A 27,876-nucleotide genomic window follows, 5' to 3' on the forward strand; every position below is an offset into this window, starting at 1 on the left:
TAGGAACACCTGTACAGCTGCTCCTTAATGAAATTTGGAGACGTGCGGACCGGTGCATTTCAGAGGCTCACAGTCCGGCTTCTGAAATCATCAGCCAGGAGGACCCCTCTCTGGCAGGCCGGTCAATGTGCATCGATATCCTGGGAGGATGAGGAAGTGTGCAAGCCGTTTGGCAGTTTACTGCTGGTTTTTATTGTTAAGAGAATTACAATATTTTTAAACCTGGGCCATATTTCCCCTCTTTTTATGTTTAGAATTGGTCCAATACAGGACTCTATAACCGGCAAACGCAAAACGGCTGTAATGTAACAAAACGGAGCGTTTGTCTGTGTCGGTCGCTGCACTCACTAAAAGAGCCCGATTCACCACGAACAGGTTCAGATTGTTACAGGCGTTTGGCAGCATCAGTTTGGACAGGGTTTCTATTTTTCTGTAAGGAGTCGCACATATACAAACTATACAGCTAGTACAGAGGTAGTTCTTAAGGTAAAGGGATGCTTTGTCATGAGTGTGTGTACTGTATGAGAGTGACCTTTGAACTCATTCTCCTCCATACTGTACGTGTGTACAGGTAGCATGTTGATGACCTCCAGTGAATGTGGCTGCTGCCTCTGCTTGGTGACATAAGCCAGGAAGGCTACAGTTTGTCGTCTATAGTGTACATTTAAATACAACTGTGAGTCATCTAAGTGAAATGACAGGGCCTGAACAAAATAACACCTTATGATATTATGCTTTCCAATACAAAAGCCTTGTTTTACATACAATCTTTGTGAAGGTTTCTATGAGGATCATACTTGAAGGCTTGTGCCACAAGTAGCTCGCTATAGTGACGGTAAATCCATCCCAAACTATCTATACTATAGATTCACAGCAATGGGTATTGAAAACCTAAAGATAAACTTGTTTTCTAAAAAAGAGGCTGCAAAGAAAAGTTTTTTTTTTAATTTTCCTGTGCAACCTTTTCCTCTTTTACATTCACATATTTACAATTAACAGTGGGCAGCATCATTTTATTGCAGTTCTCCTTTGAAATCTAAAATCATATCTATACACATGATGCTTATGTACAACCTAAAGCAGTAAAAGTACAGTTTGTGTAGAAGTGTAAAAACCTATAAAGTCCTAAAAAGATATCAAAACTTTACAATAGATCATTTTTGATCTACAGTAATTACAAATAGAGCATCTACATACATCTCTGGAGTGTAGGCACATCAGACTCCATATTGCAGCCGTCAGTGTGAAGTGTACATTCGTGTTTGTCAACAGTAAGATCAAGATCAGGAAAAAAGTAAAGTACCATAAAGTAAACAGAAGTATGCAGCATTGAAACAGGGCTGATAAAGTCGAAACACAGAGAGGGCATGGAGTCTTTGGTGTAGTGTTTGAAATCAAGTGGCTAAAATTACCAACATTTTACATCACTCATTCATTCTGAGAAAGAGGAAACAATTTCATCAACTGCTATATTAGTGCACGTATCTCAAAAGTTTGGTTAATAATTATAATATTGATCCAGTCACTGGTTAACCCTCTTTAACAAAAGTAAACGAGTCAGAATACTACAAACAAGTGCAGTGTTTGCAGAGCACATCTCTGTGGTATGGGTTCCATGGTGCAGCTGCAACACAGGGCTTAGTGTCCTGGCAGAGCTGCAGCACAGAGCTGTGAGAGCCCACGGCAGAGCTTCTCCTCTCACAGGATCTCCAAGGTCCACCTTTGGTTCAGTTTCCTCTCATCAAATGTGTTGAGGATCACCTGGTTCTTGTCATATTGTTGACCACCTGGGAAACAGAGTAAAGCATACATGTTTTTTTATATGATAAAAGATGTTTAGACTTTTAACACTAATGGATAAAGTGATATTTCTTGTCCACATGTGAAACAGATGAGAACTGTAAATGTAGAAAAGTCACATAGAATCTGATATTTTTATAGATGCACTCCAATTAAAACAAAATGAATAATGAAATCCAAACTATAAACTCTTGTAGTTAAAGCAACACTTATTTTACAAAACAGACATTTGTGAGTGCACTTTGCAAACCACTGCAACTCCTAAACACACCAGGAGATGGAGCTGCTAGATTAGGACTGAATCTCATTTGCACACTGGAGCTGTACTGCACATGGTCATTTAATCCTTTTACATATACTCCATAAAAACTAACTCAGTAATGAGAGGTGGGTAAGTTAAGACAAAGCCTTCTGACCTTTGACCTCCAGGACCAGATCAGGGTTGAGGTGGCAGCGCACCAGGCCGTCTGCGGTGATGCTCCACAGCTGGTTGTCCTTGCCCCGCTCTGGGGAAACGCAAAGTCGACAGCCCGCCATCATCATGCTGCCTGAGGTCTCCAAGCAACAGTCCTCCACCAGCTGGAGACAGGGAGGATGGAGTTAGACAGAAGAAGTACAGGTTCATTTTCCTTGCTGTTAAAAAAATCCAGTTTAACCAGTGATTCCATTGGAGCAAATTGGTTATCAATATAATCTGCAAAGAAAGAAACCCTCTGAAGTCATTCCTTCACTTTAGCTACCACAATCCCCTTACTGTGTTACATCATTATAGACGATATTTGAAATCTCAGTCTGAATCTGCATTGAAGTATACAGTAATAAATAGTGATACAGGATAAGTGCACATTTTTTATTTCAAGCAAATGCAGAATCAAAATTGCAATGTAAAGAAATATTTTTAGGAATGACATTAAAAGTGTTTGATGCTTGTCCCATTGTCTTAGATCCACCAACTCACAATGAAATCTGTTCAGCAGTTTTTCATCTATCCTGCTAAGAGACAACAAACTGGACTGAAAACATTGCCTCTTTTAGCTTCGAGCTAACTGGTGAATTGAATGAAGTCTGTTGGGAATACATGTTATTTCCTGTTTTTGCACATTGTCTGACCATATCCTTGATGTCAGGTGCAGAGTTCATGTCAAAGAGTGAAGTATTTTCACCACAAATCACGGAAACTGTTCAGTGATTCTGTTTCCTAATGATCACACTGCACTTGTTGTGTTGTGTAATTCTTAGAGCTATAAAAAGACGGTCTTGTTCACTTCTGTGGTTTTAATGCAGGTTAAGATGCAGTTGTCTGCAGCCATGAGTTTGGTTAGTAGATGAGTGGGTAACCCTGACCAGTGCTTTAGCAGTTCTGTGTGGTGTTGATGTAGTCTAATACCTTGCAGGTGAGCTGTCCGTCTCGATAGAGCCACACCTGCTCTACGCCTCCTGTCTCCTCCACGGCCTGAACCCTCATCAGCTTAATGTCGTCCAGAGTTCCTGTCAGGGACATCACACATCCTGTCTCCCTGTTCCGCAGACAGAAGTACATCTGTTTCTGTGGGAGGAGAACACGCAGAACAGTCAGGAATACATGTCAACGTGATTTCCAATTATATGTGTCACTTATTTTACTGACCATTTATTATTGTGACAGTGTTTCATTTGGTATTTTATTTATTATATATTCCTAAATTTTAAAATTAATTTCCATGTGAGAACAAAAAAACTAACAAAACAGAGACACTAACTTAAAGTATGAGACCTATCAGCCCTACAACACAGGGAGACACCTCAGAGAGTAGATACATTAGAGGACAATCATTTCAGACTGGCCCATCGTTTTCCTTCTCTACCTGCAGTAATGGGCGCAGGGATCCTACTTGCTTCCAGCTGCTTAATTTGCTCAAATCACCCACTTCACTCGGCCGAAGAAGCAGCTGTCGTCCGCGGTAGTTACTGCCTTCATACAACACCCACCTGCAGAGAAGACAGCCAGCCATGCATGTTAGTTCAGCCTTATCAATCTGAGTATAAACATGTTGGATAATGTTAAAAAAAAAAAAAGAACAGCCTGTGTTTACATTCCAGGATGAGCTCTGTGATTTACAGCTGTTGTTTTAACACATTTTATTGACTTGGTGGCTTCTTCACATCTCTGACATGTTAGCTGCTCTTAATGAGAACACGTCCGGCTCTATAAACTAAACTAACACCATTTATGGGAATTTCATGAGTCCCTGTCAAAGCTTTTGCAGGAATATGAAAATAATTTGAATGCACAACACTTTGCATCTCCTCCACACCTCAGTGGCTAAGAGTTTGGTTAGGTGTTTAGGTAAAAACTCTGCAGGTTTTAACTTACATAACAAGATTTACTAGATAAACTGAAGGTATACTCATATACAGCCAAAGAGTTCCATTTATTGAAAATAAACAATCAATATTTACATAACTATAAACACTCATAACTTCAGTTTTATTTTGTTATTTGTTATTTTATGACCTGTCAATAAAGTTGGGATTAATAGCTGGTGTTCATTGTGTTTTGATTGATGGTGAGATGGCTTCTTATTTGTTATATTTTGATTAATTAATGTGCCTGTAAAGATACAAAAACAAATACTGTACTGTGACGTACATTCCTCCCTCCACCACCAGGGAGCGTATGCGTGCGTCTAGGCCGGCCTGCAGCAGGTTCACAGTGCCGCTGGTCAACACCACCCTGCGACCACTGCAGCCAACCTTACTGAACAAGATGATGGAGGGCAGAGAGAACTCCTGCAGAGCAACAACACAGAGTCCACATCACTCACATTCTCATACAAGGGCACAAATATAACTTTTTAACATTCTTTTCCATGCACACACACACACACGCACACACACACACACACACACACACTACACACACACACAGTACTCACACACAGTACTCACATGTCCATTGGGCTGTAGGGAGCGGATGGTAGAGTCTGAGGACAGGAAGCCCATGGCCAATGTGTTGGGGTACTCTCCCTCCTCCAGCACATACATGTTGTCTGTAAACCTGGCACCTTCATATGCCGCCCAGCTGACACAAACACACACACACACACACATTTTTTGTTGCCAATAAACTTCACTTATGCCAGTAACTGTATGTATATTTCATTTTTTTATATGACTTTTTGTAACACTATAACACTTTACATTTAACTTAATGGCATTTGGCGCTGTCAGGTAAAACTTGGGACCCTGAAACATTCATCCACTGTGGTTCTAAACAGACTCATTAGCACCAAGGTCTGTAGAATTTCCACATTTGTTTTAGCTTGTTGCCACATATATACAGTATTAATTTTATTATAAAACAAAGTATTTACAGCCAACTATGACAAACATGGCTAATCGTTTCTACACAGAATGCCACTGACAGTTCCAGGCAGTGTTTGGTGCCAGTTGAGCTGTGCCTACCTGCCAGCCAGCACCTTGCAGGACCTGGGCATGAAGTCCTCCTCCAGAGCTGCTGCACTGTCCTCCAGAGCCACCAGCCTGCCCTGGAAGTCTGGCTCAGAGTACAGCTGCACCTGTAACACACACATCCAAAGAGCTTTAATGACCCAGCCAACACAGATGGTTTCAGTGGTTTAATATGAAGCCTTGAATGGAGGGATGATACCTTGAATTTTGTAGATCCCATCAGCATGTCCTAGAGAACAGAGAGGAAGAATGCATTAGGAACATGAGCTATTGCTAACATCAAATACCCAGAATCCTGTTTTTAGCTTATCTTACAAATTAGTGGTGCAACTATTTTTATTATTATTATTATTATTGACTAATCTGCTGATGTTTTTCTGAATTAACTGATTAGTCTACAAAACATCAGAAAAACCGTAAAAACTACAAAAAAAAAATAAAAATACACAAAATACAAAAAATACACATCATGATTTCCAAACACCCAAAGAGATGACTAACGGTTCAAAATGCAAGAAGAGTCAATTTACTATAGTATAAGACAAAGAAAAGCAGCAAATTCTAACATTTGAGAAACTGGAGCCATCAAAACTGACAAACCTACATGACTTACAAGGTTAACTGATTATGAAAATATCTGCTGCAGCTTTACCACACATCATTTCTTACGTGGAAGACCGGCTGTATGGATGAGATCTTGAAGTTCTGGGCTCCCCAGTCCTCTGGACTCGTATACAGGCCTTTCTCCAGCACGTAGAGCTCTCCATTGAATCCAGGCTTTTCAAATCCCACCCACCTGCCGGCGACACAACAAACCACATCGTCAGATGCAAAACACCACAGTGACAGAGTACTTCATCACAACTCATTTATTAGAGATAAATACAAATAATACTATCACTTCATAATCACAGCATTCCATAAAAGCAGGTCATAGTGATCTGATTAGTGATAAAAGTCGACGCCTCTAAGAGACTGTAAAAGGATTCAGCAGGCGAGACAGAGGTGAAGCATAAAGGTGTTAAATGTTAAACAAATTCACCAGCTGTTTTAAAGGTATTATGTAAGATTGTACGGTGGCCCTGAGAGCTCAAAGCACTGCAACTTAAGAAAACACATGCAAACAGACAAAACACAAACAAATTTATCAATTTGAAAACACATGCGCTGCAAATACTCACAACACAACCAAATACAGGAACTTCCAACTTCAAAAGTCACAAAGCATTGAATAACAAGTACACCCCAGCCAGGTTCGTCACTTTTTTGTGTCCCCTGGAAACACTTCTTTTGTTCTGTCCTACTTGCAGCGCATTTGTGTATTTGGTTATGTAGTGAATTTTAGCAGCGCATGTTTTGTCAAATTGATGAAGATGTTTTCTGAATTTGTTTGTGTTTGGTCTGTTTGCATGTGTTTTCTTAAGTTGCAGTACTTTGAGCTCTCAGAGCCACCGTACCATTGGGTTAGGGTTAGCCTAACCCAAACTGTTGTGAAACTTATGTTTTTAAACAATTAGCTACTGAACAGTTTGTTCTGAACTCATCCTTCTCTTTGTTGAAACTTGTACAAGAAGATTGTAAAGTACATTTATCATTAACAGTAATTAGAAAGTTTTATTTTATTAGTATCATCACTGTAAACTTTTGCCTCCAAGAGATGGAAGCGCTTTTTCATTCTGTGTCAAACCAGACCCATCAATTACACAAAGGGATCAATCACACTATTCATAAACGTATCCTCTGGGGCTGTATGTGTGTGCATGTTTGCGTGTGCAGTGACTGAACACTTAGTCATGACTGTGATGTGAGAAGCACACACCCATCAATTGTAAGGGCGTGAACAACACAGAGGCAAAACGTTTCCCTCCTCCATTATGAATTTTAGCCTCTCGAGTTATCTTTTTTGTTTTTGTTCTTGTTGTTTTTTTCTTTGCAGAAACTGTTTGACTTACACTCCACCCATGACGTTGGCAGACTGGGTTTTGATGCCATGGCTGACGTCCTCCATGTTGAGGACGGGACCCAGCAAGTCCACGTTGAGCCCCAGCTCATTTAAGTTCCGCTCGCTGAACAGTTTCACATGTGGAGACAGGAAATCCTTGGGAAGATAATAACACAATAAAAAATAATGAGAAGGAATTAAAGTCAGAAAAGCTGGTTGTCTTGTGTCAGGTGCCTCACTGTCCAGTCAAGTTCTGTTAGTACAAACAGGGGAAGGTTGGGAACCGTTTAAATGATCAGTGAAGTCTGAAAGATCTTGCAGGTGGATATTTCAGGCGATACTCACTGTGCACACAGGCCGCAGTGACTGGAGCCCGTCTTCAGACCCTCCCCAGTCACTGCAGTGAGGATACTCCCCCTCCTCCAGGATGTACTGCTGGCCCTCAAAGTCTGCCTCGAGATAGCCCACCCAGCTAAAACAAAGAGATATGACTAAATATTAATTAACTATACAATAACCACCAGAGACGAAGAGCACACAGAGAGGTGGATTTGATATTAACTCAGCCAGATACTCACAGGCCACCGAGTATCTTTATAGACCCCACTGTGGGAAGTGTCTTCTTCTTCTCCTCAGGTTTGTCCGTTTCCTCCTCTGTCTGTTCTTGCAGATCGTACACATCACCGTCCACCTCTATACACTCTCCAACAAAGTCGGGTTTCTCGAACACCAAGGCCTGGATGAGAGAAGGAGTTCAAGATGAGTCTCTGCTGCAGACAGAGGCCGCACACATGTTTACATGAGTTTGTCTGCTACATGTGTTTTTGGCCCATTCCTGTCCCAGGGCAGAATGTCACTCATTCCATAGATCACAGTGGAAAGTACAATATATCTTAACATACGACTACGTGAGGTACACAGGCTACACAATACAGACTGATCTGCCGGCGCACCAGAGGCACATTGTAAATAAGTGAATGGATATGCTGTTATGTCCTTGAGACTTCTCTTTCAACTGTTTCTAGTAAATGTTTCCACTGCAGGAACTTTCCCTGGGAACCAAGAACCTTTTGACAAACTCAGGGACTTCACGTGTGTTTCGACTGAGGGAGCTATGGGCTGAGTTCCTGCAGGAGAGTTTGAGGTATAAAAAAAAAAAAAGTGGCTGCTCTTAGTGTAGTACTTCACAATCGTTCAGGAACTACTGGGGAGGAGTTTGTAGTGTCTGATTGGTCAAACACAGACACAGGAACAGGACTAGGGGTACTGGGCTAAAGCAGAAGATTTTTAGTCTCCTTGTCCACTCCTGCGTGTCTCCTTTCTATTCCTTCATCACATCTAGGGCTGCACAGTTGTTTTAGCAGATCTTTAATGCAATACAAACCTTGACTTCGTGAGGATGCTCCACCCTTATTGCTCCCTGAAATGAAGAGACACAAATTTGTCAGAAAAAGACAATTGACAAAATGACAATATATTACAAATATAATACAGACATCATGTACAGTACCATTCGGAGGGGTCTGAGAGACCCAACGAAGGGATCAGAGAAACCCCAGGTCTCTGGGCAGGGGTACTCGCCCACCTCCAGCACTCCCACAAATCCTCCAAAGCCTGGATCAGTGTACACCAGCCAGCTACAGATACACAGAGATAACAGGGGAGAGAGGGAGAGAAAAAGAGGAGAGGAGAGGAGAGGAGAGGAGAGGAGAGGAGAGGAGAGGAGAGGAAAAGAAAGGAAAGGAAAGAAAAGGAAAGCGGGAAGGGTTTTGTAAAGTAAAATTAGTATCAATCAATCATCTGTGTATCATTAATTCACTTTGTTATAATTGTGTGTTTTCAGAACAAACTCTACCTCCACCTAAGAAAGTGAAAACATCATGCTAATGAAATCCAGATGTCTTGAGGCTTCTTTTCCCTGGCAACTGTAACCAGACCTATGTTCATCCTGATTGGTTATGTTAGTGACTGTCCAGCTGGTGGACAGTTCATGGCTTCTTTCCAATTGGTTGATATTAGATTGTTTTTGGGCAAGTGGCCAATCATGACCTTCGGCTTTGTCTTAAAGAAAATAATAAAATCCTTTGTGTTAGGAGATCTCTCCCCTTGGATTAAAGGCTGTAAGGAACCTTGTTGCTTGTATTGTATACAATATATTTATAATGAACTTCAATGTATCAGTGTTTTGTGTTAACTTGACGTCAAGTGTTTCAACAGATCAACTTCCCATAACATTTTTTAACACTATAAATTAACAAGAGTGTAATGACCATTTCTTGATTTTCTTCTTCCCAGTCTGTGTAAGAGACAAACTTGTCTTATCCTGTTACATGAGGGACACGAAGGGACTAAAAGCTCTCTCTGCACCATGAGCCAGTTGAGAAATGCTGAAAGTTTAAAAGCACTAACCATCAGTAATCAGCAGCAGTGAAAGCTATGACAACCACAAGCTCTAGCCTGCAGCTTGCATTCCTTCGGAGACAGAAAACAGATGCTCCGCACGGACTCTTTCCCGTGCAGTCATCAGTCTCTCTCTGTGACCTTTAAACCTACTAGTTAGCAGCAGGGTTGCCACCAGCTATGCCATTTCTTTTTTATCCAAACTAAAAAGCTCAAGGCAAATGATTAGACACTAGATATAAAATTTGGACACACTGTCCCATGGGAAAGTGTGGGAAAGTGTGTCCTGTATATTACCTGGGATGTTTCCATAATGCCACCTCCTCAGTTACATGCAGTACATTCCCTGTTACTTTAAATGAGTGACACAATAACAGCAGTTGGAGTAAGTACACAGCTGAACTTACACTCCAGAATGGACCTTAATGGAGCCAGTGGTCTGTGGGATCCCATAGGAGCCGATCTCCACAGTGTCTTCACAGTAAGATGCCACCCTGCCCAACCCATTGACCTCTGAAAACAGGTCGATCCGGGGTATGTTATAATCCTATACAAAACAAAAACAAAAATAAAATTGTGTGAGAATTTCAAGTTTTTAAGGATGGGTGTTTGCATAGCGATATACAAGCTATAATCTTATTGATACTGCACTTTGAGTGATATAAAAAAACTTGCCTTTTTTATACTTAAAAAGAAGCCAAACTTTTCTAAATGTTAAATCTAAATATTAGATCACCTGCGTAAAATATCATGTAAAACTGGCAAAAATGTTATTAAATCAGAAAGTGTCTGACAAAAGAAGAATTAAAGAAGAGCATGAATCTGAAGTATTTGTACTAGACACCCCATTCACTTTTTGGTTGGTTAGGAATTCCACATGGATCACATGACGTGATATACATTGCAGGACAAACAATAACAATAACAATACAGATGAAGTATAACAGACTGATAAATAAAGTTTAACTTACTCTAACTGCCAGTCGCAGAGAACCTATAACCATAGGTGCTGCCGGGACAGGCTGACCAGTCTGGTCCAGTGTTGTCGGAGCTCCCTCATCTGCCCATATATTCACTATCTGCTCTGTAGGACCTTCCTCAAGGGCGATTATCCGCCCCTGGAATCCAGGCTTTTCATACAACAGCCAGCTAAGAGAAGATGAAGAGAGGAACTTTTCTCATTAGTTAAGGGATAGTTTAATAGCTACAGTACATCACTGCGGCAGATACATGCTGATGGGAGCAAAGAGAAAATGTTGACTGAATTGGAGAACAGCAGAAGGGATCATGGAGCTCTGAAACACTATAACCAGTCCAGGCAGACTGACAAGGTAAAGTACAAAGTTCAGTCTCATCACCTGATTGGTTATTTAGATTATGATATTCATCAGTTAAACATACTGACTTTAAATGAAGAACACTTGTGAAAAAGATATGTAATGAAAGCAGGATATTTTACAATTTAACAATAAACTATTGTCCAAAACAATATGTATATATATTATATATTTAACTTGAATGTAAACAAAGGATCAAATATACATAAAATCCTGCCGATATAACTGGACTTGACCTGAGCATTTCCACTGCATTATTGCTTCTTAATATAAGTATTCACATCAGTACATATCGGAGAATATATGCGCCGATACCGATATATCTGTGATAGGCCACTATCGGCCGATACTTACCACCCTCTGATGACTCTGACAGAGATGATAGGGGACAGCTTCATCGTGGTGGCGTCTTCCACATCAGAGTAGAACTCCAACGCTTCCCCTCCAAACTGAGCATGTTCATGTACGACGATCTGCATCAAGAAACAGAGATTTCATTGCAACAATGTGTTTTTCCATGTTAAATGTTATCAAAAATGTGTGTAAAGAGCATTTAACCCTTACCTTTCCAGGCCTTTTGTGGAACCCTCTCACCGCTGGTATCTGTGAGGAAATGTAACAATTATGAACTTGAACCTTCAGTCAACTATTTCAACTGTTCATCCATTCATTTTAATCAATTTAATACCTCCTAGCAACTGCAGAAGTACCCTTTCAGTACAAATACACCTATTAAAGTACCACTGAGGTAAAATATACATTTTGACTGGGAAGAAACCAAAACAATAGTCTTGCCCATGGCTCTTAAGGGAGAGAAAGAAATAAACACTTTCTAGCAGGTATTGTAGTGTACATTGTGTTCATCAAAACACAAACACAGTTTTTGCATAGTTCAGTGCTCTATTTGCACATTGATGCAAATATGTTATCATGACGTGACAGTAGAACTTCAGACAAGTTGAACCTGGCAAATATTTCCTGTGCAAAATTCCACTGAGGACATGTTCCTCTCTCCTGTCCTCACTTGCACATGATTCATCTCTTTTATGGGAGCAACATTGCAAAAGAAAGGAGCAGGATATAAAACTAGAACAAATACCACTGTGGAAATGAAGTAGGAACTACCAGTGACTTGTATAAAAGCCTAACAGGTCAAAACCAATTCAGGCTTTGGGCTGTTATTTCCCCATTATTTCTTTAGAGCTCTTCATTTAAAATATTCAAAATCTTACCTTTGACTTGGTAGACTTAGTAGAAAGTCCATTTTGGGAATTCTGCTGGCTGGACTTGGTGGTTGGAGGCAGAGCAGCAGGGCCTTTCACATCCACATCTACTCCTGCTACTGAAGCTGGATCCATAACAGTCTTCCCCTCAGGATTCAGATTGGTTTTAGTTGGGTTTGTGGAGCCCTGAGAGGCCTCAGAATCTCTTTTATCCTTCATGTATTTCTCTAAATGATCAGGCAGCTTTACCTCTGAGAATGTGGGAAGACTAGGAGGAGAGGAGGGGCTAAGTGCTGACTCACCAACTGTACCTCTACCACCACCCATGAGCGGGCCATGATCTGTGCTCTTCACACCCTCCTTATCTGCTGTGGCGCCAGGCAGAGGTGAATCAACAACAGCCTTCTTTCCAACAGAGGGCAGGTCTTGTAGTTGCTTAGATGTCAATGAGCTATTTGAGGCAGAGGTAGTTTCCTCTTTGTTCTTCCTGGAGGAGCTCAGAAGGCTGGAGAGGATGGATATCCTTCCTAGTCTTGATGTCAACTTCCCAGGCTCCTCTCCGTTGCTTTGTCCCTCTGCTTCAGCTTTGGTCCCCCCTCCATCTTTTCCTTCCACCTCGTCAAGTGATTCCTTTTTGTCTGTAGACGTGGGCAGGGCATTGTCTTGGGCACGTTTTCCCAGCGTCCTTCCTTTCCTATTGGCTGCTTTTTGTTTTATTACCATAGCTGGTGAAGGATCCCTAAAACTTATGCCATTTTTCCTTAAGCCAAACTGGAATTCCTCAGGATTAAATGTCTTCTCAAAATGGTCCTCCTTGATGGCCGGCATGGCAAAAGGTGGAGATGGGGACTTTTTACGAATGTGCCTCTTTGGAGGGAAGGAGAAAGGTATTCCACCCTCCTTAATACTCTTGATGAAATCCTCAAACTCATCAGGCTCCAGAGATTCATCCTCACTGGCTGATGCATTCAGTCTTTTTTTGTGCTCCTTCTTCTGTTTTTGATTGTGTTCCACATCCAACCAGCTTGATGGAGATTCCTTCTTTAGCGGAAGACTTTGAGACGGACTGGATGGTTTCGCTGCATCAGGAAGAAACGAACTGCCGTTGAGCATTAGCTTTGTCGGTTTTTGTTGATCACTGAGGTTCAGGATGTTGTCCTCTCTTGAAGTCTGTACTCCCTGTTTCAAACCACTACCTGTTTTTGTCCTTTCTTGAATGTCTTCCTCATTCTTCTGAATGTCAGTACTAATGGGTATTTTATCTAAAATAACATTGGACTTGTCTATTTGTTCTCCACCAACCTTTTTACTAGATACATCTTTTACAGAAACAGGGTCTGACTCTTGGCTGACATCTGTCTTTGATACGTTTATCTGCTGCTGCTGTGGCTTTGTCACTTCATTTTGACCTTGTCCACATTCTTTAACGAGGCTTTTCTGGTTCTGCATCTTATCACTCTTACTAACTACCTTTTCAGTTGCGGAAACACTTGATTCTTCAGGTAATTTGGCATCTTTTGTTGCCTCCAGAGATCCTTTTGTTACAGTCATTGGTTTCTGTTGTTGGCTACCATTTGGAGCTTTGGAATCTGTGGATCGATCAGTGTCTGTCTCTGGTTTCTCCACATATTCGTCTCTGACAACTGAGGACTTCCCGTGTTTTTGGGTACTAACATTCACCAAACTCTTCAATGAGGAATCCTTTGTTTCAGTCTTCTCTGTTGTTGCCTCAGCACTCTGAGTTTTGGTGATTTCAACTTTTAGATTTTCTGATGTCTTCTCTGTTCTTACTTTCTCTGGTTCCTGTTTCAGGTCAGTATTTGAACATTTAGATTCTGTCAACTTGTTTTTCTCTAGTTTTGTAATGTCCTCATGTTGGTCTCCAACTATTTTGGTCTTCTGGACCTGTTGGTTGGTAACTTCATGTTTAGCATTCGCAGTTGGTGTCTTAGTCAAACTCTTTACTGATGAATCCTTGGTTTCAATCTTTTCTTTGCTATCTTTAGCACTGGTGTTTATGGAGGTACATTCTTGAGTTATATCTGTTTTCACATTTTGGTTCTCCCTTGTCTTCTCCAAAGCTTTTGCTCTTGCTGTTTCTGGTTTTATGTTAGATTTTGGATGTTTGGATTCTGTTGGTTTCTTTTTCTCTCCCTTTTCCCTGCTCTTAATTTGGTTTCTACCAATCACAGACTTCTGGTCTCTGACAACGGCCTCATCTCCAGTCTCTTTCACCGATGAATCCTTTATTTCAGTCTTGTCTTTGGTTCTTTCAGTACTAGTTCTTACAGAGTTGAGTTCTCGAGTTTTGTCTGTTTCTTGGCTCTTCATTGTCTTCTCTTGAACTTGAGTTCTTACCCTCTCTGGTTCCTGATCCAACTTAGAGTTTGGACATTTGGATTCTGTCGATTTGTTTTTATCTAGTTTTGTTATGTCTTCAGTGTCTCCAACAATTATGGACCTCTGGTCTTGTTGGATGTTAACTTCACTGTCAGCACTCACAGCTGCAGTCTCATTCACCACAGACTTTACTGATGAAGCCTTTGTTTCAGTCTTTTCTTCAGTACTTTCACCACTCAGAGCTTTTTGAGGTCTATCCATTTCTGGTGTCTTCTTCTCTGGAACATTTTGTGCTTCAGGTTTCGGTTCTAGTTTAGCATTTGGACATTTGGATTCCGCTGATTTATAAACTTTTCCCTCTGTTTTTTTAATATCTTCAGTGAGCGCCTTCTTGTCCTCTTGGTTGGATTGAGCAGTCTCATTTGAAACCTCATTTGGTAAACTCTTCTCTTCTTTATTACCTACACCACCCCGCATTTTAGTGCTTCTGGCTTTTATATTTAGAGTTTGGCTTTCCTTTAAACCGTTAGCGTGTTTGTCCTCCTCATTTGTGTTGTCGTTCTTGACGTCATCTCTGGTTGGAAGTCGTTTGGGCTCCTGTTCATTTTTCACTGTTGATGCCATTCTCTGCTGCTCCACTCGCTGTGTTTCTTTACAGCCACTCTGTGCATTTTCTTTCAAAAGGATCGCACATTCATGTTTTGTATCTTCCACACTGGCAGTCGTTTCACGAAATACCCTTCTCTCTTGCTCTGCTTCTGTCCTCTTCTCTTCCAGGGTTTCTGTAACTACCGTCTGTGGTTCCTCCTCTGAGTCAGGCTGTAAACATTTCTCCTCTGATGATAGACCATATGGCTTTTCTGCTTTTGTAATGTCTTTCTCTGCTTCATCCACTGTGGTTGTGCCCTTGAGCTCCTCTATGCGACTGCTCTGTGAGTCAGTGCTTTCCACTGCTGCGTCATTCAGCTTTTCATTTGGTTTTGAGTCTTTCTCCTGTCTTTCAAATTCTCCGGCCAGTAAAAGAGGCTCTTTGTCCGGCTTATTTTCAACATTCTTGGGTAATTCACAAACAGTCACAGCCTCTGTTTGAATGTCCAAAGCCTCTGAGGGTTTTGTGCCAACCTCCTCTTTACTTTTCTCCTCCACCTCAACATTTTTCACTGAATCTTTGCCTGATGTGGAGGGCAATCTATCATTTTCAGGAATTATATTCGTGGTTTGATCCTTTAATAAGCCATTTTCCTTCTGCTGCTCTGTATTGGCCAGCTTCGCATCGACTGAAACACAGGAATTGGCTGAAAGTTCATCTTTTGGCTCAGCATCTTGGTCTTTTGATGCCAATTTAGCAGGAAGATTATTTGTGTTATCCTCTTCTTTTGCACTGACCTCAGTTTTTGCTTTAAGGGAAACGTTATCAGGCATAACACCTTCCTCATCAGAGTGAGTCATTATGTCAGAGAGTATGCCATCACCCACAGCAGGTTTGGTTGACATATCAGTTACATCCTCATGAGCTGGTTTTGTGACCTGAGGCAACACTGCAGAGTTTGGCTCCTCCTCCTGGATTAAATCTGGTTTTATGTTACTTATTATCTGGGCTGTCTTCTGTTCCTGTGTGGTGTTGTCACTTTGCATGAGAGATACATTTTCAAGTGAAGACTCCATGTGTGCTTGCTGTTTAGCTTCATGTTGTCTTCCCCGTCTATCTGTCTCAACATTATTTATATCAGTGACTGGGAAATGAGCTGGATTTGCTTTAGCAGCCCCACTGCTACACAATAACTTAGATACTGGTTCTGCTGCTGGTGTAACTTCCACCTGAGCATTTGCTGTGATAATCCCGTCATTGTTTTGTTTTGGCTGTATTTTTGAAATCTCTCCAGTTGTAGGACTGGTTATTCTCTCTAACTGATTTATTTCTTTTCCTTCCAGTTTGATTTCACTGGTACTTGACTGTTTGTCTGTGAGTTTAATGATATGTTCTTCCTTCTCCTCCACTCGATTCACTACAACACTGTCAGCTGCTTTAACAGCTGTCTCTGTGTCAGCGCTCTGACTGGACTCCTGTGTAGATGTAGATGTGCTTGCAGAAGTCTCAGTTGAGGAATGTAGAGGTTTCCTGGTTTTGATTTTGTTGGAGCTCCTCTGACCCCGGGTAGGAAGCTTGCTCACAGACAGTGAGGGATCAGCTGACTCCTTTACTGGACTCTTTTGGTGTTGTTTGATGTTGTCACTCTGTTTGGAGAGCCTTGATGAGACGGTTTTCTCTTGCTTGATTGGAGGTGGAGAGACACATGATGTGGGAATGTCACTCTCTTCATGGCTTCTTTGAGAGAGGTGTTTGGATGGTCTTGTCGGCGGCATGCCTCCTGTTGGAAACACGTACACACGCAGTTTTAATACAACAAAAAACAATCTAAAAAGGCAAATCAAAGGCCCCATATTTGACACTTTTCCTGTGTTTTATTTGAAGTGTTGATCCATCAGAAGATATATTTGTGGTTTAAAGAACCAAGAAACATATCAATGTAGTTTTACATCTCCTCTCTCAGGCTTCTCTCTGGAGCTAATCAGAAGAGAGGAGGCTCTGAACCTCTCTCTGGGTCCAGGTGGGCAGGGCTTGGGGTGGTGACTGTTTTCTTGTGACATCACAAAGTTACAGAATAATTCTGAATACAGGCTGTGTGCATTTCTCTGTGGACTGAGCGCTTTGATATGGGACCTGTGAAGGAACAGTTCAGCAATTTGGGAAATAAGTTAATTTGCTGTGCTGCCAAGACTTGAAAAAGACTGAAAAAATAGTGTGCCGGACTATCTTTTGGCTGGGTCAGTTTTTGTGTAGATAAAATAAACAAGATAGAACATGTTAATCAGTGAGCTTCAGCAGGGCTGGTAGGTGGATTTTGTTATATTTGGATTGAGCCAGGCTAGCTGTTTCCTTCTGTGCAAGTCAGCAAATAAGTGTATTTTCCAAAAAGTCAAACTGTTCCTTTAAAACATTAATAATTTTAAACCTCACATTGAAGTGTATCTGCAAAGTTGAACTTACATTCACCGTCAACAGAGGTGACAAAAGGACTCATGTATTATGACAATGTAAACAGAACTGGAACCGACAGATTTACTGCCAAGCAAACAACAAGTCGTGATCGTACTGTCTTACCTTTGCTGGGACTTTCAGAGTGCAAGGAAGCGATGTCACTAACAGGCCTCTCACCAGGAGGTACTTCTTGCTGGTCTGGACTCTTCTTGGGTCTGTCTGAGTCTGTCTGACCAGATGAAACTTTTTTAGAGCTGGTGCCAGCGGCTCTTGTGATATCATCATTCTTCTTTCTTGTTGGCGATGAAATGGGCAGCCGAGTCTTTGTTGCCAAGGAGGCGTTATTCTCCAGATGTTTCGGAGGCTGTTTTTTGACATCCAGGCCTTCCTTGTCAAGTGGGGGTCCTGCTTTAACACTGCTCTCCTTATAATCTTTCTCCATGCCATTTACCAGGTTTACAGAGCTGCTGTCTTCATCTGACTTTTCTTTAACAAGCTTCGTTCCTGTCCTGTAGGTGTTTTTTGTTGGAGACATGTCTCCTGAGACAGATTTCCCTCCCTTAGCTTCCTCAAAACTTGGTTTCCTACCAGCTTTGGTTGCAGGGACCGGAGATTTCAAAGATTCTTTGGTTTTAGGTTGCTTTTGCAGTTTGGAAGTGGCTGCTGCAGCATCAGTCACTGATGTTTTATCTGGAGTCACCGGTGATTTCACATCAGCGTCTGACGATGACCTTTTAGGGATTTTAGACTTTGAACTTGTCACACTGCTGCTGCTGTGGTCTTTTAATGCTGGTAACATAGAGGCTGTTTTCTCAGCGCTATCTTCCCTCTGTGGTGGAATACCACTGGAAGTTCCCTGTTTTGTGCCCTCTGCGGAGCCCTTCGCCTTTGTTGTGACATTCTTGGCCCTGCTTCCAGCTGCAGGGGACGGGGTCTTTGCTCCGCTTGCTGTGGTATGCCGACTCTCTGCTGCTGCTTTCAGCCCTCGTTTGGAGGGGATATCCTGGTTGGCCTCTGGGCTTGTTACCCCAGATCCCAACACTCGTGACTTTGCTCGGTACATGTTTGAGGATGCACTGGTATCATCAACGTCACAGGCCTCAGAGTCTGTCTTTTCTTTCGCTAGAAGTGCAGCAGTGTTTGTGTCACAGAGTGTAGTCTCATCTTTTGTTGTGCGTGGCTCAAGGTTGGCGCCCTTGAGTTCTGCATTGTTGTTGTTTTGGAGGTTTGGCAGTCTGTCAGGAGAGAGACAGAGAGGGGAAATGTTTTTAACCTTTAGAACCACAGTCTTCAAATAAGAAACAATCAGTGTTGTAAAGTTACTAAATACATTTAATCAAGTTAATTTGAGGTACTTTTACTTTATTTGAGTATTTCCATTCATTCTACTTCATACTTGTACCTCACAACATTTCAGACTGAAATATTGTACTTATAACTCTGCTACATTTATTTGATAGATATGTAGATACTAGTACCAGCTTTTAGTCAGTGGAAAGAATTTTGTTTTATTTTGAAAAATGTGATAGACCATACACTGTGTTCATCACAGGAGAAAAAACAATCACAGTCAACTCCTCCGCTGTCAGTCATGTTGGATCAGCTCAGTTTGAACCTGGCAGTGTCCTAACGATGGCTACATTAGATAAAGATGAACCACAAGATTCAGCAGAGCACCATGGCCTTATCTTAAGTTCACGTTTGAAATTTTAGAAATAAAGAAAGATTCCTTTCATTATAAATGTTTGCTACAAAATTTTTCTATCCAGCTTGAGAAAGCGTTGAGGTTTGTAACGTTTGATCAATTCTATACAAACTTTTAAACAGACAGCTTGTAGTAGCTGCCATTTTTATGCTATGCTTGGTCAAATGACTTTTTATGGACTTCATATTTGGTCCTGTAAGAAACCGTTGCCAACGCATAGCATACTAATAGCCAATGAAAATGCAGAGTTAACATTACTGACTAAAGTTTTATTCTACAGTCAGTCAGTAGGTTGTTTCAGAGTCATTAGGTTCTTTAAATGTGGAACAATATAACACTGAGTTGGCATAAAAAAATAATTTACTTTTGAATATTAGTAGTATTATTAGTATAATAGTATTTTTAAAAGCAAGTACTTCAGTACTCAAATAAAAAAACTTTCATTTGTACTGGAGTAATATTTGACCAGGAGGAACTACACTTTGACTCTTCTCAGCATCTATTGCATCTATTTAAGAGTGAAGGGCAGAGGAGAAACTTCAGCTATGCTTGACATTCACCCTGCGGTAGTTCTGAAACCATAAATCTGTCCCAGTGTTCAGCTTTTTTCGGGGCATGACCATCTTTAGCCTGGAGTAACTCAAAAATGTACAGGGTGTTACCACGGTCACATCACTACTCATGTTTTATTCTTCTGAGAGCAGTAGGCTATCTGTACATATACACATACGTATGTATGCAAACAGAAGTGTGCAGGCAGTAGTCACCAGTTGCCCGTCAAGTTCTGTAATGACTAACTTATTCTGGTAGTGAATGTACACCATAGGTAAACACAGCAAAGGTGACCTTCATTTCAATTCACACTTGACAAAATGAAAAAGAAAATCCTCACTCACCATCACTTCATTTGTTCTTAAGCAGTAACAATCATTTTTAAGGACTTGTACGTGTAATCTACAGTGTTTTATAGCAGATGTCTGTGTTTCTGAATGATTAGATGGACTGTATATGAATATTTCAGAGCCTAAGTTCAGGTTTAGCTTGCATTGTTCTCCTCTGGTACAGTGGAGCATGGGAACTCAGAGCTCAGGTTGCATGTCAGCTTCGCTCCCTGTGGTTCCCCTGCTTTCTGTTTCTCCCAGGATCAAAGGAGCTATTAAACAATAACTGCAGCAAATTAAAACAGGCAGATGTAAATAGACAGCTCAGCTCTCTTTAGCTCCCCTTGCTTTGTGTTTCTCCCTGGAACAAAGGGGCTGTTAAACAATAACTAGCAGAAAGTTAAAATAGACAGATACTCACAGTTTCACTTGTGTTGTGTCTGAAGTCTTTGAAGTTGAATCTGTGCTGTAGTCCTCTCCTGCCGCTTCGTTCTCATGCGAACCCGGCTCTGGGCTAACGCACCCCTTCTGGCCAGAAACCTTGTGCTTCGAGGGCAGATTCACAGTCTTGCGCGTCACACGAAGTTCTCTCGGTCTGCGTTTCTCCTGGAGGGAATTTTGCTTTGAGCCTGTGCCAGTGTCAGGCTCCTCTGGCTGCGGTGAGCTTGTTTGGAACTCCCCTGTAGTCACTGCCAAGGAGATGGCCGAATCTGGCGAGCTGCCACCGGGCGGCAAAGCTTCTGAGGGGGTAGAGGGGCCATCTTCGGTGCCCTGAGCGACCGAGTCGTCCTCTGGAATTACAATGACAGGTATGGCCAGCACGGGAGGCGAGTCTGCTCTGTAGCCCTCCTCCCTTTCTTTCGCTATATCCTTCTCTTTCTCCCCCTCCCCCTCCCCTTCCTCCTCCTCCTCTCCCAGGTGTGTTTCCACCCAAATTGCTTTGTGGAGTCGGACAGGAGAATCACCTCTGGGTATTTCCTCAGTCTCAGGTGAAGGGCTCCATGCCGTGGCTGTAGTTTCCCAAGAGAATATCTGAGCCCTCCTCCTGGCCTCTGAGTTTTCTTTCTCTCTTTCGCTTTCATCTTCCTCTTGAGTCGTGATGAGGTGTGAGGTGGATGACTGAGAGCCTAATCTTATTCCTGTTAGAGCAGTGCTGTGCCCCTTCTCTCCGACTCTCACACAGGTTTTCTTCGATGCTAAGCTTATAGAAGTTAAGTTAGGAGACTTTGGAGCCTCGGCTGTCTTGGAAAGGGGGATTTTGAATGTCGTCGGTGTGGTCGGGGTGAATGTGCTGTCCTCACTGGAACCCTCTGTGTTCATCAGCATGCTTTCTTCTAAATGAACCTGCAGCCTCTTGCTTACTTCCTCCACCACTGACGCTGCAAAGCCTAATTCTGAGCTCGCATCAGCACGCGGCCGAGAGGCAGCAGCAAGGCCGATACTGGTGGGAGTGGTGGGAGTGGTGGGAGTCACATTCCCAGAATTCCCTTCACCGCTGGCAGTGCTGACCCTGCACACTATCACCTCCCTCACGCTGCTTCGACCGCTGCTGTCGCTGTCTGCGAACGGGAGCTCGGCTTCATCTCTCCGCACAGAAATCACGCTTGAGGCACTGAGACCGGACCCTTGGCTGAGGGTGTCATCGCCCTCCGCTCCTGTCCTGGTCTCACCGCGATGTGACCCCATGAGATCACTGTCTTTTCGAGAGGGAGTAGGTGTCTTTAGCCCATCCTCCTGTTGAGATATAGGTGAATGTTGGGACAAGGGGGACAAGGGGGACAAGGGGGACGTTGGGGAACTCGCGTCAGTGGAGGCATCTGAATGCTGCCGACTCCTGCTCTTCTTTCTCTTGGAGTTGAAGAAGCTGCTGAGGCGATCGAACACTCCCCTCTTCTCCTCTGGATTCTGAGAGAAGACAGGCAGAAAAAAAGACAGAGAGGAACATAGTGAGGTGGGGAAAACAGCCAGCACAATTTTTGTCTCTGGCTTCGCTATAGAAGTAAAACAGAAAATGAAAACTAAAAAGTATGCTCTGCAGCAGACATGCAGCCAAAAGCTAAGCAAGAAAAATTTCCATTGCTGAACTCCAGTTAAAATATGGACTCCCACAATCACATTTTTAAGATATCTCCAGGCTAGAAGCAGTTTACACAACCTTGAACTTAGGGGGAAGTCAATAAATGACCTGCATCCACATATTCAATTGTAAGAACTATGCATTAACTAATGCAATATCAAAGTAAAAGCATATACAACACTTTAGAACAGGGACATGATAAAGATCTACAAGGGAGGAGAAGTGTAGATGTCAATAAAAACATGCCTGAACTTATATCACAGATAGAAATATGGTATATAGATATAGATATATTTGTGGTTTTAAATACCAAAAACCATCTCAGTATAGTTTTCCATCTCCTTGGTTTCTCTCTGGAGCTCAAGTAACAACAGTTCAGTGAGCCAATCAGAAGAGAGGAGGCTCTGAGCCTCTGACTGTTTTCTGAGTGATCCAATAAAAATATAGCAGATTTAAGGTAAGCACTCAGAGAAATCAAATCCTGCAAGGTTGGATGGTGGGTCCACGTGGGCAGGGCTTGGGGTGTGGCTGAGAGCAGTGACTGCTTTGTTGAGACATTGTTACAGAAGTCCTGACGGCTGGTTTTAAGGCTCAGTGTCTGAATACAGGCTGTGTGCATTTCTCTGTGGACTGAGGCTTTGATACTTTCACAGTATTAATATAGAACCTAGACCTGCTTTATAATCAAACAACACATGGACATCTACCTTTATACTAGATGGGACCTTGTGTGTGTGTGTGTGTGTGTGTGTGCGCGTTTGTGTGTTGTGTTTTTATGTTACTGTTTTTTCAAGATGACAATAAAAACGTCAACAATATGTGTAAAAAAAGAAAAAGACCATAAATGACTTTTCCTTGAGATTCTTTTACTAAAAAGAGTCAGGTTAAATTCAGACAACCTGGTTGAAATAACAACACACTGTGGCTGCAGTGGCACGACTAATGACTAACTAGACAGATATAAAACTTCTTTGATGTTTAGCTCAAGGGTCACTTACCCTTTACCGCCAACAACTTTAAACAATAAAAAAAATGAAGTTGGTCAAGACAGGCTTGGGTCTGAAAGGACACTAATAATCAATGAGAGCTGCATTATTATCTAATATAAAAGTAGATTAGAGTGTGAGACGGCAGCAGCGACTTTAACGTATTTATACTGTATACTCTAGTCAAACAAACGTCATAGTGTGTCCATGAGACTTTTTAACAGGGTTGACATCACAGCCAGAAGACACCAAGGAAAAAACTTCACGCCGTCATAAAACACACCTTTCAAAAGGGCACATGTTAAGACAAGAAACATGAACCACAGTGTAAAAGACAACAGTTACATACCATCTGGACTTCCTGGAGTCTAACCTGTTGAATTCCTTCGGAGTTTGGTGTCTAATTAATGCTTAGTTTGCAGAAATAGCAGATGAAAGTTAACATTATGTCTTTTTTCTTTTTGTCTGTCTTTTTTTTTTTTTTTAAGACATAATGATCCTCAGAATGATCCTTGAACTAGATAGAGCTTGTAAAGCCAAAGATAAAAGCCAGTGTCCTACTTAAGTGTTCGACATTAAAAAAAATAAAATAGTCCTCTCGTATGACAAACAGCGCTCACTGCAATTACTTGTGTGTTTCCACAGTTAAGTGTCTGACTGTCTCTGAACAAAGTGCCTGACTTGAGGGCATGGCCATTTACATCACAGCTACAGTGTGGAGAAAAAGAAATATTGTGAAAGACTGTTCACATGGCAAGCACGCAAAAGAAATTCACAATCTAGTCAAAGTAAAAGGGTGTGGACAGGCCTGCTGGAGACAACCCCACCCTTCCTCATTCTAAAGCTGGGCAATTCAATGGGACATCTGTTATTTGCTTTTATTTAAGAAGAATTCAACCTGTGTCAGTTAGGAGTGCTAATTCAAACCTTTTAGATAGTCTTTTAGATAGGAAGTATACAGTGATATGGGTCAAAGGTTCCACGACCCAGGGCTGTAACGGTAAGTAATCTTAACTTTATCTTAACAGTTCTGAGAGTATTTCCAGAGTACTATCTGAACAGCAATTTTCTGTTATAAAAACCAGTCACCACACATCTCCAGTGGTGTCAAACATTCACATACTTTCAGTGAGCAAACAGCAGGTAAAGAGAGCCTGTGGCCGGGCTTTCCAGTTCATGCCTACACAGAATGAAACCCAGACACACAACTGAATACTGAATCTGGTATCGCTTTTGTTTAAATAAGTAGTCAAAGCTGCGACACTGTACCTCCACGTTGTTTTGACTCATTCACAAATCCACTGTGTTGACGCAGAGAACATAAAAAAAAAAAACAAAAGAAGGGTAAATGAAGTATCCTGTGTTCAGTGTATGTGTAAGTCTTGGAAGGCAACTCCGTCTATGTTACTTACTGCTGTAGTAGTAGTCTAGTAGTCTCCACTGAGTATTCACCTTGTATTTACTCATAGCAATGACAAATGTCAGGTAGGAGGAGATATTGTACCATATCTGTGAGCATTTTGACCCACTTCCTTATCTGCCAGCCAAAGCTCTGCTTCATTCTCTGATGTCAGTAGCAGATAATGATAAAGGCAAACACAGGAACAATGATGTTGATCTTAATTACACTTAAATACTGCAGGGCACTGGATCTTTCAGCCTCTGTGCCAAAATGTAAACAAACTGAGTTTATGGTGTTTTTTTTTTTTTTTTTGCAGCTGTAAACTGAATGCAATTAAAAATCTTTCTCGTAGATAGATAAACATATTAATATGACGTGCTTGAATTCCTGAAAACTCTTAATTTAAAAAACACATGAGCAAACGCCGGTTGTGTCTTTTCAAAAAACTGACACAAATATCACAGAGAGCAGGTCTGACAGGTTTGAGTCTATGGAAAGTAGCCCAGGGACAATGGGATCCCATAGGATTACAGTATGTGCAGCTCATCTTAAAGGGGAAGCACACGTTTACGGCCCCTAAATGTGTTCTTTCAATCTCCTCAGGCAGTCACTGAGCAATTATCACTGTCCCCTGCAGGCAGAACTGAGAGACAATGGTGATGTCATGTAGTTGTTCAGCTGTTAGGAGAATAAACTAGAAAAAGAAGCATGAACATATCCTTTAATGGAACCATTATGATAAAGAAGCTGCATTAAATAGAAAGTGGAGAAGTCCAGACTATCCGGAGAAAACTAATCACACAGTGAGCTGGATTTTTATCCACTGGTGAATGAAAGCACACAAAACCTACCCATCTACTGTATGCTGCCCCACTTTCTTTCACCTGTGACCTAATTACTCTTTTTGGACTGTGTTGCATCTGTTGAGTCATTCCCGGTGTTTCCTATGAATGTGGATACAGCTCCTGTGCCCTAGGTCAACAACAGTGGTGACTTTTTAGACTACATGTGTATATTTTTTAACTATTATCAATTGTGTGGTCTGTTTTGTGTTATTTTTGCTATTGACTGTTTTAATTACATTCCACATGTAAAAGCCCAACTGGGGACAGGAGTTGAGAATTAGCAACAACTATATAACACATTAGTTTCATGCCCTATTTGAAACTGTGTTCAATTGGCCCTATCAAATAAACAAACACACAAACAAACAAACAAACAAACAAACAAACAAACAAACAAACAAACAAACAAACAAACAGACTTTGCAAAGCAGGAACCGTTATTTTCCTACAAATATGGGAAATGCCAAGTGTGACATCTGGAAAGACTAACTGGAGGATAATCCAGTGTTTTTAACTCTTGATAATCAAATTTTGAAAGTGCAAAGTGCTCATAATGCAGAAAAATGTGAATATTATTCCACTGGATTATTGTTGCTGATGAATGAATGTGTAAGTAGTATTTTACTGTTTTTGCTGTTTTTTTTTAACTATTTAGTGCATCATATGTCTGGATGTTAAATCTTTCTCAGAGGTAACTGTAGCTGTTAAATAAATGCAGTGGAGTCAAAAATATAATATTTGCCTCTGGAAAGTAGTGGAGTAGAAGTATAATGAAGCATAAACTGCAAATACTCAAATTAAGTAAAGTAAAAACACCGACACTGACAGAAAATGTGAAAATGTGTGAGTAAAACCAACCTTGGAGGGTGAAGTAGGGAATTTGGAGGGCGAAGCCGGGCTGATTGGCTGAGTCATGTCGAAGCTGATCATGGAGGTGGACTCAGAATCTGGGTCCCACTCCGATTCAGTCCGGAAACTGTACTCTGTGGAAACACTCATCTGGTCGTAGCTCCTGGTAGAGAGAGGCAGGAAACACAGAGAGAGAGAGGGGAGGGAGGGAGAGGGGGGGTAGAGGGAGGAGAGGGACAGAGAGGATGTTATGTTATTAGGCTTTTGTTTCACCTCTCACTGTATGATTCTCATGTTTTTACTATGTATTCATCAAAGATCTTGTCATTAAACCCTTAAATCTCTTTTGAATATGGAAAGACATTTCCAATTAGAAATTGAAGATAAAACAAATACAAGGAAAATACAACCATTTTTCTTTCCTATACCCTTGAACACACCACTTTGAAAGGCTTAGTTGCGACATAATTTTCCGTGTATTTTTAGGACAAAAGCTTACATAATGTTAGTTATGAGCAATAAACAAATAAAAACCTCAAACCCCTGAGTCAGCCTTTTAAAGGACATTAGACACATCCAATTGTTCTTAGAAGCATTGACGTGTTTCACTCTGACTTTGCGTGGAGTTTTAAAAACAGACAATGTGACACTTGACAGACAACAGTCAAACCCCAGCGGCGAACAGTGCACACCGAGCAATTAGAGGCCCATTGAGGATTTTAGAGCACGTGTGAGGCATGAGGAGGTGCGTCTTCTCTGAGGAGAAGCAGTTGTGGGTTTTTTTTAGTAAGTTGCCTGGAAGCATTTACAGACGACTCACACCCAGCCTGAAGGCAAACAGTCCTGTGAGCAGTGAACAGTGCAGGACAATGACAGGATGACACACTGCATTCCACCTCATTTCAGCAACACCTTTGCTATATTTGCAATGCGAGCTAGTGTCTGTCATATGACGCAGTGTCATGGGTTTGGCTGTTTTTAATAAGTGCACAAAGACTGATGTCCAGATGTCATCATTTGCTTTTGCAGCAACATTGCATCCATGCTGCATTACGGGACATGTAGTAGAAAAGAACTTCAACCTACTCCGGGAGATTGTCTGTAAAGGCATAATTGCATTATGAAAGTATTTTACACCACTTCTCCATTTAGGCACCATGTCCTCAGCCATGACCACCACAGCCTGAGTCTGTGTGTTACTGTGTTTCTCCACAAGGTGGCAGAGCAGGATTAGTTTTCCACTGAACTCTGGCAGGGAGTGATTCAGTTACCCTCAGCTACTGTTTTGTAGCATTTGTTTTTGTTAAAATGTGAAAAGACTTTCAGTTAGTTGCTGAATGGTGGAGATGAACACACGACCTTTTTATAGCAGCTGCTTAGTGATACAGAATTTTATTTTCTTTGTGAGGACATGTTAAATAATTCATGTACAGTAGTAGAGAGTGGACTAGATCCAAGAGTTATTCTCTGCTCTCAAACAGTGAGCTGACAGAGAACCGGAGCAGTAGAGGCAGAGAGCTCATTATATTCTACAGACATACCAAAACATGTTTGTATAAGACCCAATGAAAATCACATCATTATCATTTAAACATTTTT

The 27,876-nt window shown here is 41.4% G+C and overlaps 1 protein-coding gene across 1 annotated transcript; it reads right to left on the reverse strand.

The window, feature by feature from the left end:
* Window positions 1-160: 160 nt before the first annotated feature.
* LOC111226103 (beta/gamma crystallin domain-containing protein 1-like) lies at window positions 161-26,571 on the reverse strand. Its single transcript, XM_022751195.1, has 24 exons — window positions 26,558-26,571; window positions 26,287-26,440; window positions 21,084-22,023; window positions 20,642-20,909; window positions 17,656-18,767; window positions 12,162-13,795; window positions 11,494-11,532; window positions 11,284-11,402; window positions 10,564-10,741; window positions 10,000-10,139; window positions 8,703-8,829; window positions 8,577-8,612; window positions 7,771-7,928; window positions 7,538-7,664; window positions 7,203-7,348; window positions 5,920-6,046; window positions 5,450-5,479; window positions 5,245-5,357; window positions 4,729-4,861; window positions 4,430-4,569; window positions 3,645-3,768; window positions 3,188-3,346; window positions 2,217-2,379; window positions 161-1,787 (listed from the first exon to the last, which is right to left on the reverse strand). Exons 1-24 carry the CDS (start codon window positions 26,569-26,571, stop codon window positions 1,699-1,701), a joined length of 6,270 nt encoding a protein of 2,089 aa, XP_022606916.1. The 3' UTR covers window positions 161-1,698.
* Between the last annotated feature and the right edge of the window lie 1,305 nt (window positions 26,572-27,876).

The sequence above is a fragment of the Seriola dumerili genome, unplaced genomic scaffold (genome assembly GCF_002260705.1).
Source record: "Seriola dumerili isolate Sdu_G_001 unplaced genomic scaffold, Sdu_1.0 BDQW01000149.1, whole genome shotgun sequence".
Classification (NCBI taxonomy): domain Eukaryota; kingdom Metazoa; phylum Chordata; class Actinopteri; order Carangiformes; family Carangidae; genus Seriola; species Seriola dumerili.